This window comes from Myotis lucifugus, unplaced genomic scaffold, assembly GCF_000147115.1.
Source record: "Myotis lucifugus unplaced genomic scaffold, Myoluc2.0 scaffold_11, whole genome shotgun sequence".
NCBI classification, from domain to species: domain Eukaryota; kingdom Metazoa; phylum Chordata; class Mammalia; order Chiroptera; family Vespertilionidae; genus Myotis; species Myotis lucifugus.
In genome coordinates, this window is record NW_005871059.1 from 11,761,041 (window position 1) to 11,775,777 (window position 14,737).

At 40.4% G+C, this 14,737-nt stretch overlaps 1 protein-coding gene across 1 annotated transcript in view; it reads left to right on the forward strand.

Annotated features, from left to right (window-relative positions):
• Nucleotides 1-13,271, forward strand: part of IL20RA (interleukin 20 receptor subunit alpha) — a 30,619-nt gene extending 17,348 nt beyond the window's left edge. The window contains 7 exon segments of the mRNA XM_014451879.2: nucleotides 60-195; nucleotides 4,909-5,087; nucleotides 6,276-6,290; nucleotides 6,293-6,450; nucleotides 7,240-7,384; nucleotides 10,246-10,385; nucleotides 12,381-13,271. Coding sequence (XP_014307365.1) covers nucleotides 119-195; nucleotides 4,909-5,087; nucleotides 6,276-6,290; nucleotides 6,293-6,450; nucleotides 7,240-7,384; nucleotides 10,246-10,385; nucleotides 12,381-13,169 — 1,503 coding nt within the window. The 5' untranslated portion in view covers nucleotides 60-118 and the 3' untranslated portion in view covers nucleotides 13,170-13,271.
• Nucleotides 13,272-14,737: the final 1,466 nt, after the last annotated feature.

Consider the following 14,737-nt stretch of genomic DNA (forward strand, 5'->3'; position numbering starts at 1 on the left):
GGGGTTATGTTTTCCTCTGTCTTCACTAAGACCTTGATTTCTCTCTACTCCTGTTTCAGTTCCCTGTGTCCCTGGTGGTTTGCCTAAGCCTGTAAATGTCACCTTCTTATCCATAAACATGAAGAATGTCCTCCAGTGGGGTCCACCCGAGGGCCTACAAGGAGTAGAAGTGACTTACACTGTGCAGTATTTCATGTAAGTTGGTTCTTTTCCTTTTGACTGATTTATAAACACAAGACTCAGACTCCTATTAACTGTGTGAAGATATGCCATCTTTTGTATTAAATAAGTATTTGAAAAGAAAAAAAATTAGATGTTTCATGTTAAATTTTTCTTGCTATGCTTTGTTAGGTTAAATTAGAAAACAGTTTCTTCATGGAGACAGGAGCACTGGATGCTGGGGCAAGGGGGAGTTATTTAAATGGAGAAAAGAAGTTGGTCAAAAGACTATTCTGTGGCTGAGCAAATAAAGAAATCCATCATCTCTGAAATGTCTAAACTTACTGGAATTATGCACATTTTAAGTGAAACTGAGCACAGAATTATGTACAACTAGCTGTTCCTGTTGAAGATAGTTTTTACTTTTCACCTCTCCCTCAAAACTCATTGCAAGCAAGAAAGAATGCAAATCAGACAGACATTGTCCAACTTCAAAACAACCAAGGAAATGGTCACAACCCCCAAGCCACAGACTATGAGGTGTACAAGCCAAATACTGTGAAATCTGAAAAAAAAACCACCCAGAAGCTGGAAGTAAACCTATACCTCCTCAAACTCCAACAGCAGAAAATAATTTCACAAGAATAAATGTCACAGTACTCAAAGGCTTAAGTCTAAGGATGTGGAATCTAAGGATTTCCATCCCCAGAAATTGAGGAAATGTCCCCATGGAGCCCCAGGTTGGTGCCACAGGATGTCAGAGATGGAGGAGCTAAAAGTGAAATCAGGTTCAAATGATATGTCCAATGTAGAAGATCAGAAGCAGCCCAGAGAAAGGGGAATGAGCAGGACAGGAGAGAGAGAAGGCAGCCCAGGCAAGTGCCATCAGCCACATCAGCCTCCTCCTGTTGAAATCCTGAGGGTGGGCAGGCTTCCTGTCAAAGGAAATGACATGAGTCCATGATACGGTGTGTGACAGACCCCTCACTCCTGTACCCATTCACATAATATTCTAAAAATAGCCCTAGCTGGTTTGGTTCAGTGGATAGAGCATTGGCCTGTGCACTGAAGTGTCCCAGGTTTGATTCCAGTCAAGGACACATGCCCCGAGTTGTGCACTCGATCCCCAGTAGGAGACGTGCAGGAGGCAGCCAATCAATGATTCTCTCTCATCATTGATGTTTCTTTTTTAAAAAAAATGCATTTTATTGATTTTTTACAGAGAGGAAGGGAGAGGGATAGAGAGTTAGAAACACTGATGAGAGAGAAACATTGATCAGCTGCCTCCTACACACCTCCTACTGGGGATGTGCCCGCAACCAAGGTACATGCACTTGACTGGTATCGAACCTGGGACCTTTCAGTCCGCAGGCCGACGCTCTATCCACTGAGCCAAACTAGTTAAGGCTCATCATTGATATTTCTATCTCTCTCTCTCTCTTCCTCTCTGAAATCAATAAAAATATATTTTAAAAATAAATAAAAATAGTTGGCCCCATTCAAAGAGCAATAGTCCCAAAGAAACTAGCACAGTACCTATCCATAATCATTGGAAGAGAGAAAGAGGAAAAAAGAACACAAGTGAAAAATTTCTAAAAAGTTTTCTCATGGAAGTAGGAGAAAAATTCATACAAATAATTGCCCATAATTTGAGCCCATAAGCAACATGTTTCTAATGACAAAGCTTAAAGAAGAAGTTGCAATCTCTTCCAAAAGAAGAGATTCTAAGACCACAGGAAGAACTTTTTTTTTAAAGCAAGTGGGCAGAGCTTAGGGAAAAGATGTAAAATAAAAATATTAAATATACTTTAAAAACCTATTATAGCCCGGCTGGCGTGGCTCAGTGTTTAAGCGTCAACCGATGAACCAGGAGATCAAGATTCAATTCCCGGTCAGGGCATATTCCTGGGTTGCAGGCTCATTCCCCAGTGTGGGGCATCCAGGAGGCAGTCGGTCAATGGTTCTCTCTCATCATTGATGTTTCTATCTCTCTCTCCCTCCGCCTACCTCTCTGAAATCAGTAAGAATTAAAAAAATATAAAAAAACCTATTATAGCTGTTAGGAATAGTTGACCAGGTAATAATGATAATAATCTGGCATTGCATATCATAAATGCATGCTATATCCAGCAAAATATAATAAAAATAATAGCAAGACATATCCTGGTGAACTTCTTGAACTTTAAGACAATGAAATGATTTCTGGCCATCCTAGCAAAAGCAGGACTCAAGTCGGGTCGGGGGGATGAAGTGATTTCTCCTTGGCAGCACTCAGCAGAAAACAGTGCCACATCTTCTGAGGGGAAAATAGGTGAGGCCCAAGACTCTTACCAAGTTCAACAGATGTCTTTTCAAGTAGGTGGGAATTCAGGATATCATTCCCCTGAGACCTTCTTGGGGGGTAGGGAACCACTAACTAAAGATAATAACCATCTGACATAGAAAAAAAAGATGAACCTAGACAAAGAAATTAGTAATGACAGGATAATGGCATAAAGACTGGTAGCATGCATTGCAACAATGTAAATTTGGAACTAAGACCACATAGTGATGGGAAATATGGTTCTTGAAATTTCTCATATATATTTGAACCTAAACAATAATAGAACAAATCAGAAGGTGGGCAAAAACTGTAAGTGGACTGATATTCATAGCAGAAAACCATTAAATATGATCTAAAATGAAATGACTTCATTTTAATGACTAAGCTCTCAGTATTTTTCGAGAAACCATTTTCTTAATTTAAATGATATTTTAAGAACTAATATCTCTTGTGGTAATGAGACATTTGAACTATAGCAATTCCTTTAATTTCTTATTTTATATTAAAGTTTAAGTCAAGTTAAATTTACTACTTTTATTAAAACTACGCATGTGGTATAATCTAGTTTTTATCTATTTATTCAGCTATCTAACTATCCTTCTGGTTATACGTAAGCATGATGAGATGTCCAGAATCATGTATACCAAATATTCCAGGGTAATGGGTTTCCAGCTGATTTATTTCTCTCTTGATTCTGCTTTTCTGATTAGTTGAGGTTGTTGTTTTTTAATGTACCATAGTTACAAAAAAGAATAAAATCATTTTTTGTCTTTGAAAAAAAAAATTCCGACCTCCAAAGGCAGTGGAGGACTTCAACTGCTATTCCTGAGCTAATTGAGCTAGACCTTCATTCTCATTTCTGAGGCGTTTCCCAGGAGCTGAGTTTAGGAAAGAAGACATCACTGTGCAAAGGGAAATGTTTCAGGAGCACGCCCTTGCCTCCTTTTCCATTAGGTGGAGCAAAGAGCTTGCTCTGTCCTTTGTATGTCTCCGTGATTTAGAAAAGGACTTTTTAAAACGGGCAGATTCATCTCTGCTCTCTGACAGCAGATAAATTGGATTGTGCAACTTTTGAAAAAGAATATATATTTTAAAAAAAAGGTGGACAGGAATACAGAGTGGTATATGTCACTGACAGAGCTCCAAGCTCAGCTGGAGTCAGACAGTCCTGGGTTCATAGCCAGGCTATGAGCCTTGCTGGGTAACCTTGGGCAGATTTCATATTATACTTTTGAGTGAAGTTTGTTTCCAAGTAAAAGATGAAATTTGAACAAAAGTCTAAATTATATCTGCCAAAAGAATTTAATACAAAAATATATAGGGAAGCACTAAAAGCTCAAGCTTTGCATCCCAGGAAAGTGGTTCAAATCCCAGATATGCCTTTTACTAGTGATATGAACTTGAGCATTTGGTTTCCTTATCTCTCTGAGCTTCAGTTTTCTCATCTGTAAAATGGGTTACCACTGTTACAACATTTGTCCCAGACAGAGAGAGGCATCATCCTTAATTCATCTCTTATATGCCCTCGATCACCAAGTCCTGTGCCCTGATATTTCTTCCTTTGTCCTATTGGTCCCATGGCCACCATCCTTGTCTAAGCCACCTACATCTTCCACCTGGAGTATCCTCCCAACTCCTCTCCAGGCTGCCACTCCTAACCCTTTGCATTCTCCATGCTACCACCAGAGTTATCTTTCTAAAACCCTAACATGCTGCTTTAATCTTTTCAGTAGCCTCTCCTGCAAACCTGTCTCTTTTCCCGGCTCATCTCTTATCACTAAATATACCTTAGTCTCTCCCACCTAAAAATATTTCCCCCTCCTTATTTACTATGGGTGTTATGCTTTTAATAAAGGAAAGGAAAAATCAGAGTGAACAACCTAGTTAATATCATCATCGCTATAATTGAAAATGCAGATTTGGGCATGCACTTCAGTCTAGTGACTTTTCCCCAAACCCTTGATGGCAAGTAGGTTTTTTAATTTTATGAGAATGTCAAGGTAATTTTTCTTCCAAGAAAAAAGATGGCTAATTTTTCTTAAAACAACCCATCAAACTGACCTAAGTATGCATGGTGGACTACAAAACTTACATAGATATAATTATTAGAAGAGTTGATCACACAATATGTAAAATTTTTACTGTAGCCCAAGAATAATAATAAAATACATGCTTTCAAAATATACTTTGAATTATAATTCACAGAAAAGAAAGGTGATTACAGAAACTCTGACTCATGTTCCTGACAGCTAATGAAAAAAATTGCCAGCAGCAAAAGCAGATTCTTTTTTATCTCAATGACAGGCACTTCTGTTGTTCTGAAGAGAAGGTCTTAAGTTCCATTCAGGTTTATATAATGACTGTTTTTTCCTATTGTAAAGCACAGAGGGCACTTCATTATTAATTCACAGTTTCCTTCTCTGCAGATATGGGCAAAAGAAATGGCTGAACAAATCCGAATGCAGAAATATCAATAGGACCCACTGTGATCTCTCTGCTGAAACTTCTGACTATGAACATCAATATTATGCCAAAGTTAAGGCCACTTGGGGATCTGATTGTTCCAAATGGGCAGAAACTGGACGATTCTTTCCTTTCTTAGAAAGTAAGTAATACAATTGTCTGTTAAACACAGATTAATATCACGCTCACCTGACCTCCTAGTGTTACCAGGTTCTGTCTCATAGACAGCTCTGCCTGAGGAACCAGTGCTCAGCTTCGCTCAGTTCTTCACTCTGTCCGTCAGCTGGTGGAGTGACCAGCCCAAGGTGCTTCTCCCCACTGCATCCCAGAGTCTTGTCTTTAGAATGAAAGCTGTGGCCAAGTGACCTCCAAGATCTCTCCCAGATCCCAAATTGACGCTAAATGTCAATACTATCAAAATTTTGATTTTATTTTAGCATTTAGTGGAGACTATGTAATTTGTGGAACAACTGACAGATTTTTTTTTTAATGTTGTGGGTTTCAAAACCGTTGAATATGTCCACAAGGTTGATTACAGGTTATTCTGATCACCAAAGTAAGTCTTTTCTTGTTATAGACTTGGTGGTGTGATGATGCAATTTCTAGGTGTAACTCGGAATCAAGACAACATCTTGCTGGTATTTGCTTTTTTATTGTTCCATGCCCTGATCTGTAGCTGACTCCAGTACAGGACTCACTCAGAGGTGCCATATGAAATTTACAAGTTCTCCTTAGGTCCTGAAGCTGGAGCCTTTCTTCAGATTCCCTTCGAGCTCAGAAGTCAGCAAACTATGCCCTCAACCAACTGCAGCAGCACCGTCCCCCTTTCTGTTTTTCTACAGGCCGAGAGCTAAGAATGGGTTTTACATTGATATAAATAATAGTTGCAACAGAGATCCTATCTGGACCTTTATGGTTAAACTTTGCTAACCTCTGTTCTAGATCATTCCAATCACATCTCCAAAGGTTTTTAGCAGTGCTTCATTCCTCCGTGTCTGCTTTTTGCCATGTGTCCAATCATATTAATGTTATTTATCAACGATTTTTCAAGTTATGGCAGTGTTATAAATAGTTTTCATTGTATTTACCATCATCGAGTACTATTTATCCATGTGACTTGGAACTCCTCAACTGACTATTTTAACATCGTGTCAGCGTACATGAAATTCTTGTTTCAAGTTTCTGCATGTCTTGGGCCCACCTTGGAGCATTCTGAGGCATCTCAAATAAGAGAGTTGGATAGAGAGTTTTTGTCCCAATAGGATTAGACTATAGTTTTATCCAAGGTGATTTTACATCTGAACATAATTCCTCTTCTCTCCCCTTTAAGCACAAATTGGCCCACCAGGGTTACTTTGACTCCTGATGAGAAATCCATTTCTGTTGTTCTGACGGCTCCAGAGAAGTGGAAGAAAAATTCAGAAGAAAGTTCCATTTCCATGCAACAAATATACTCGAATCTGAAGTATAATGTGTCCATCTATAATACTAAATCAAACAGAACGGTGAGTCTGAAATGGAACAGGGCACATAATCTGGGTCCCTTTTTCAGTTAATGCTAAAGCAAGCAGCCCTGCTGCTTTAATTCTCTGCATGTGAAAATGGGAAGATGTGATATTTAACACTTGGAGTGCGGGTGAATTTCCCGCCAAAATATAAGATGGCTCTGTCTTTTGGTTTTGTTCCATCCACCAAAAGGGTGGATTACAAACAAATATTTGGTAATACGCAGTTACAATCGGCCCGAGTTTACACGTTTCCCGCACTCCACCGCAAATCTATATGAACCGAGTTAAAGACGGCTCCCGTGGAGTACGCGCAATTCACGCGAGCCGACTTAACTCGTTTCCCGCACTCCAAGTGTCAAAAGAGATGCCATCCAAGGTACAATTGAAGCTATGTAGAAACTTAGGAAACTTCAGAATTCCTTTACAGAAACTTTCTATTAATGGACATGATATTGCTATTGGAGTAGTTATTGGTGGAGAAGCTTCTACTTGCATAACATCTGTCAGTCACTCTCGAAGAAAGAAAAAGGTATTAGCAAGAACACAGGACAAAGCTGAATGAGAAATCCATCCTTACGTTATTATTTAGTACTGGGATTGTTTCAGTTCCTGGGTATTGCCGAGCTAGAGGAAAGGGGTATTTTGAAGCTGTTGCTGAAAAGAAAGCTTGTAGGCATGGTAAAGGATTTCATGGTATCTGGGTCTTTTATTTCCTTGTAGAGTTATTTGTCTGGGGTGGTACTAGAAATCTTTGCTGTAACTGATGTTTGCCATTCCCTAACCTAGTGGTCTCAGTGTGTGACCAACCACACGATGGTGCTCAGCTGGCTAGAGCCGGACACTCTGTACTGCATCCACGTGGAGTCCTTCGTCCCAGGGCCTCCTCGCCTTGCTCAGCCTTCTGAGAAGCAGTGTGTCAGTACTTTGAAAGGTAAGCTTTAAAACACCTCAGCTGCTCTGAGGAAGGAAATCTGATGAAACTAGAAGAAAGTGTGGCAGTGTAGACAAGGTATTGGCAAATCTGTGTCTACCAGAAACAGGTTGAGGCAAAGGCAGAAACAGCTGTCCCCAGAAATGCATTGAGCAACCCAGGACACTGCCATTGAACTTGGCCAACGTTAGGGAGTGTTTTCACCCCTCGGGGGACCTCAGCACCAGGCCTGGCACTTGCTGCCAGCAAGCCTATGCCTTGGGAAATAACAATGGGGAACTTTTACACACATCTTTTTTCTTTTTAAAAATTATAATCATTCCGGTCAGTAGAAGTTCTGTGGTCTTCAAGCACATCAGACAATTAATTGTATTGCTAGAAACAAAGCATTATCATAAAAACACTTTTTAAGACAGAATCCTTTGCTCCCCCTCAGAAATACAAATTACAGGCTCCATGTTTACATATTGCTGACTGGCTGGTCTGGGATCTACCAACCAGTACTTATGGCCTCTCAGAGTTGCTACTCTCTCCTTTCTTTCTTTCTTTCTTTTTCTCATGTCTGAACGTGGCTATCAAGGAACTGTGAGTGAAGAGTCTCCTTCCTGTTGGGAGACATGGAGTTAGGAGCTTAGCATTTGTGTAATCATTCTTCCTCCAGGGTGAGAGGACCTTGTATTCAAAACCTGAAAATTGAAAATAAATCCTAAAGTTGACCTTCACTGACTGGCTCTTTGTCCATTATTCTTCTGTTTCTCTCTTCCAAACGTGCTGGCCTAAGACAAATGTCATAGCATTTCCCCCAAGCCTTGGTTCCATCCCCAGCTACGGGACAGGGATGGTGACAGACCCCTGCTCTCCTCCTCCTTCACGCCTCCCACATGTCATGATGAAAATGTCCCAAGGAATAAAAAGGGAATTTTTTTAGTACAAATAAAAAGTGAAAAGCTTTCTTTTTAAATCTCTATCCTTGCCATAGCTTTCCCTTTAAAATAAAGGGTTCTCTACCACATGTCAAATTAAACTAAAATGCTAAGCAAGCAAAAGGCAACACAAAGCAGATTGAAGAAATTATTTTGGTGTTTGGATAAAGTGCTCTGTGTACTAATAGCTTGATCAGTGGCCAAATGCTAGGAATGCATTTCCAGTGGAAGTCATTTAAGCAGTTGGCAGAGTTGAGCAACTAGAGTAGAGATTAAATTAAATACTTCCCAGTAAGCAGATGGAGCAACTTTCTAACCAGTTTAGGAAAGGTAACAAAAGAGCAAGGAGGCACCATTTCAGGTCCTGAGCTTTTCCAGGATCTCCCAGCTGTTAAGTCACCCCAGCTACCTTCCCAAGGCAATGCTATGACAACCTCCTTTTAAAAGAATCGGGCCCTAGCTGTTTTGGCTCACTAGGTAGAGCATCGGCCTATGGACTGAAGGGTCCCTGGTTCAATTCCAGTCAAGGGCACATGCCCAGGTTGCAAACTTGATTCCCAGTAGGGGGTGAGCAGGAGGCAGCTGATCAATGATTCTCTCTCATCATTGATGTTTCTATCTCTCTCTTCTTCTCCCTTCCTCTCTGAAATCAATAAAAAGATGTATTTTTAAAAATCAGTATTATCTCTTTTGGGACTATTCTTTGGAAAATATTTCTGTTCCCCATAGTCCCCCCAATCCCTACAAATACAGATAGAGTTTCTTGGTTTATTGTAACCAACATGTGCTGATGTACACGAAGTGCCACCAGTCACTGTTGGCCTGGCTCCTTTTAATTAGTGCAAGTTCCGTCCTAGACCAGGGATTGTATCCAGAGGACTGGACTGAGTTGTAGCCTACAGTAGGAGCAGATGATGCTCAGTCACCAGCAACATCTGCATTGTGGTGTTGGCATCTTTCTATGTGGAAGCTGATGACAGATGTGCTCTTCAGGAATTGGTCAGGGTAGAAGAACCTGCAGTTGGAGCCCTGGTAATCTGCTTTACTCAAGTTTACTAATTTAAATGCTAATCTCATTTTAAAAATGCCTTCACAGAAATATCTAGAATAATGTTTTACCAATATCTAGGTTCCAATTTGGTTTAGCCAAATTGACTCATAAAATTAACCATCCCAACTTCCAATTACCCCAAAGGAGCTTAATAGATATAAGTTAGTCACAATAATCCCCGTTCTGATCAATGGTGGGCCAGGACTACTTTTCTTAAAACTATTTACCAGGTCTTTTCATTCCCTATGGACTTTTACTCATCATGAACTCATAACACATCAAAACCTGGAAAGGAGTTACTGCCGTTCTCAGCACACACCAGCTCAGCCACCTTCCTACAAACATCCCCAAGCTCCAGACGTACCCAGAAAAGCCCAAGCAACCAGCACAAGGGTAGTTCTGTTGGTCACGTAGAAGGTGATGCCATATATCCCTGTCCTCTACTGAATATATGAAAGACTGAGTCAAATGAGTGGCATAGAAAAGTGGGACTGCTTAGTGGGATCATTATAAGAGGGTTTTGTTGTTCAGTTTGGAGTGCTGTGAGTTGCCTGAATTTCAGATACATTTACCTTCAAGTATAAAAACCAACATAAAATCTCATTTTATATTCCAGCATATAAAATGTTGGAATATATGCTGACCTGGGTTGCTAACGCATCCTTGCTGTAAAGATTTGAGACAGTCCAAATAATTCCTTAAGACCATCTATTGTCAGAGACAGTAGGAATTCTGAGATCCCTTATTACATTGTTATAAATGAGAAAACTGAATTCTTACATGTAAGTGATTATGCTCAAAGCTTCTTGACATTGCCAGTGTTTTCCCACCACACCAAGTTACAACAATCTACTCTCCCCCCTTCCCCCCCTTTTTTTTTTTAACAGATCAAACATCAGCATTGAAAATCAAAATCATCTTCTGGTATGTTTTGCCCATATCTGTTGCCCTGTTTATCTTTTCTGTGATGGGCTTCTCTGCGTACAGATATATCCATGTTGGCAAAGAGAAACATCCGGAAAATCTGGTGAGTGCTTAGTGTGGCCGAACTCATTATAGCAACACATCTCCAGGAAGCTGGAAAGGAGGCTCTATAACTGATACCATTCCTTTTAGGGGCAGAGTGAGTTTAAAGGTAAAGAGCTAATAAATTTAAAAAAACAAAACAAAACACTTTCTCTACTAGATTAACTCACTAACATAACCAAAGAGAAAGATTCCTTAGCATTAACAAAGATTTTAGGTTTAATGACCAGATTAGACTAGGTCTTGAGGTACGAGATAAATGAGGTCATGATCCATGCCCTTCCAGAGGTTCAAGTCTAGTTGGGGACAAGAATTTCAAAATGATATGACTATGATGAAAGCAGGCACTGGGGGTGCTAGGGGTACAGGGGAAGCACTGAAACCCTGCATGGGGATCAGAAGTTTATGCCTGGGCTTGGTTATAAAAGGTGAGTATGAGTTAGGGACCTACTACTGGCAGAAGAAACAACAGGGGAAAGGTGGATAGCTGTTTGGGAAACCACATAGTATTGTTAAATCATAAGGTTCCAGATGAGGAGCTATGAAAGCTGTTACTAGAGAGTGGGTGGTAAGGCCAGGTAATGAGAGAATTTGGCTGTTATTCCAAGAAGGTTGGGCTTTATTCTATTGGCAAAGAAATCTCTGTAGGGTTTTACCTTGGTGATGTCACGGTCGATATTGTGTTTTAGATCCAACTGGATAGTGGGTATAAGACAACATTAGGGGGAGTGAGACTAGAAGAAGCAAGTAAAGTAACTAGGAGACTGGCAGTTTTCCCAAGGAGAGAAGATGAGAGTCTAAGAGAAGAGAGTGGGATGGAGGGATGGAGACCAGGACGTGGGATGGAAGCACATTTAGGGGGAGAATGGCCAGGATCTCATCACTCAAAGTAAGGAGAAGCAAGAGAGTAAAAGGAATAAACCTTATCCTCTGGACCATTCACTGAAGGGTTTTGAAATGCTGAGCATATTTTAACAATAAAAATTATTTCTTTGGGAATTATTAAAAATATGTTCACATGTACACAATACATACATGTATTCCTATTAGTTCAGTTTAAAAATAGTTCTATGAATCTGCCTGCACTTAGGGTTCAGAATTAGCTTTTTAAAGGCATAGGGAGACCTTTCCTAGAAGGAAAATTCACAAAATTGACCACACGTTACTTTTTACAACAAAAAAAATTGTAAAAGAATAAAATTAAAGGATTTATTTTATAATGTTAAATGAAATCACATCATAGATTAGACAATGAGGATTGTAACATAAGTCATCATTGGCAATCTAAACAGGCACCTCCCACATATCCCCAGCAACATTTTAACCTGAAACAAGTTTTCCTGGCATTAGGTAGAGTTTTTCTGTCTGCCATAAACTGGCAAATGGATTTCCCTTTTTGACTTTATTATAGCATGATTCCTTTGGTGTTTGGGGGAAGTAAGTAGAACCATCCCTGCTCATGTTCTTATCTGCTTTTTACATCCAGTTTTCATGCCCACCCACATTTCATGTCCGGACAGTATCCAAAAAAGGGCTGGGAGCCCAGGTAACCACAGCTTATTAACAAATACATAGTAAACTATAATAAACAAAGCAATTTCAAAACCTCCATCTCACTTAGTTCTCACCACCCCTTATGTGGCACAAATTCTGATTTTTCAGAATTAAAAATCAAGGCTCAAGAAATTAAATAACATCCTAAATTTCCTCAGCCAGTTAGAGGAGGGGGCAGTCACACCCTCATATTTGACCTGGACAGATACCCACCCAATGAACCACTTTTCACTTCATATGCATTTTGTATGTCTTGGTCTCTTCCATGTGCATTTTGTGTGAATGAGGTTTTCTCTATCTTCCAAGCATAACTTTCATTTCCATGAGTTGGTAAGAATAGATCTTTAAAACCATCTGATGACAGTATAAGTTCTACTTAACAGCTGTTTTTAATATCTGTCAAAAGTGAAAAGGTGAAAACCATTCTCTTCTCTCTTTATAGATTTTGATTTATAGAAATGAACTTGACAAAGGATTCTTTGTACCTGCTGAACAACTTGTGATTAACTTTATCACCCTCAATATTTTGGAGGATTCTAAATTTTCTCATAAGGATGTAAGTGTCGTGGAAAAAAGCAATGATGTATGGGATCTGCATGAGCCCAGCAAGGACCAGGAGCCCCATCAGGAGGAAATGGAGGTGATGCACTTAGGGTATGCTTCCCATTCGGTGGACATTGTCGATGACACTGAGGAAAGCTCCAAAGGGACTTCCCTGGCCCAACAAGAGTCACTCGGCAGAATAATACCCACAGATAAAATAGTCATTGAGTATGAATATGATGTGAGAACTACTGACCTTCCTGTGGGGCCTGGACATCAAGAGCTCAGTTTGCAGGAGATGTTCCTACAAGGAAAGTTATTTGAGCCACAGGCAGCTTTGGCTGACTGGGGCCCACAAACACTACTGTATTCATATACCCCTCAACTCAGAGACTTGCACCACCTGCCAGAGGAGCATGTGGACACAGAAGAGGAGCCAGAAGAAGAGCCATCGACCACACTGGTCGATTGGGACCCTCAGACTGGCAGGCTGTGTATACCTTCCTTATTTGGCTTTGAACATGAGTCAGAAGGATGTGAACATCCTGAGTACAAGGAGCTCACAGATGAGGGTCTTTTGTCTAGACTTTATGAGGAGCAGGCTCCCGACAAGCCACTTGAAGAAGATGAAACCTATCTGACGCAGTTTTTGGAGGAGTGGGGATTGTATGTACAAATGGAAGACTAACACCCACAACTCCCTCTCTGCCTGACCCCTACTGTTACAAGGCACATGAGTGCAAACATCTGAGTGCCCAAACAATAAAGTATCTGGGATAAAGGAAGTTTACCTATGTTTTTCTATGTCAGTGAGAACTACTTATTTCCTCTTTCCTCATAGCACTTGTTTCATTCTGTCTCACATCGTGGTTGGTTCATGCCTGTGGGCCTCTTACAGTGATGGCGGGCACCTGGAATACAGTGGCTGATCCATTTCTTTGTACCAGTAATATTTGCCAAATGTTTGCCAAATTAGATGTAGAATGTATTCAGGGGGGTGTACTCTGGCCCTTTGTTATTTTCAAATAAGCACATTTATACAATTATTTTTTGGACACTTAAATGTGTAACACTGTAAAAATGTTTCATTATATAAATACTACTTTTTTAGAATTTGGTTTATTGTTAGAAGAATGGTATATTTAAAATATACGAATATCACAAAGTGGGTGGTAAGTTGGTCACACTTAAGGACCCCAATGCATCATTAAATCATAATAATGCATGTTCAAAATAAATGAGTAGGCACAGATCTGCTTGATATCACAAACTTTGGGCTACTTTAAGTAGTCATATTAATACTTTATTAATATGTTTTCACTTGAACATGGATGGACCTTGAGAATATTATGCTAAGTGAAATAAATCAGCCAGTAAATGCAAGAATCATGTGATTTCAAGTGTAAAAATAAATTGTTATTATTTTGTAGTCAGGAAATATCCCCTCAATAACTTAGTAGGGGTCTCTAGGAGGGGGCTAACCTGAAAGAAAATTTTATAATAGAACTAGAGGCCCGATGCATGAAAATTCATGCAAGAGTAGGCCTTTCTTCCCCCAGCTGCGGGCACCAGCTTCCCTCCAGCACCCAGGACTCAGGCTGCTTCCCTCCTCCGGCCGCCTGCAGGCACCCAGGACCCAGGCTGGATTTCCTCAAGCCGCCCGTAGGCATCCGGGACCCAGGCTGGCTTTCCTAGGACTGCCTGCAGGCACCTTGGACCTGGGCTGGTTTTCCTCTGACCCCGGCTTCATCAGGAAGGACGTCCGGAATAATGTCCGGTCTAATTAGCATATTACCCTTTTATTATTATAGACTAGAGCAGTGATGGCGAACCTTTTGAGCTCGGCGTGTCAGTATTTTGAAAAACCCTAACTTAACTCTGGTGCCGTGTCACATATAGAAATTTTTTGATATTTGCAACCATAGTATAAAAAAGATTTATAGTTTTGATATTTATTTTAAATATTTAAATGCCATTTAACAAAGAAAAATCAACCAAAAAAATGAGTCATAGGTTCACCATCACTGGACTAGAGGCTCGGTGAATGAAATTCGTGCATGGGGAGTGGAGAGGTCCCTCAGCCCAGTGTGCACCCTCTCGCAATCCAGATCCCGAGAGGGTGTCCGACTGCTGGTGGATTGGGCCTAAACTGCAGTCGGACATCCCTTCTTGAAATCTGGACCACTGGCTCTAACCGCTTACTGCTGCCTGCCTCATTGCCCTAACCATTCTGCCTGCCTGCCTCATTGGCCCAAC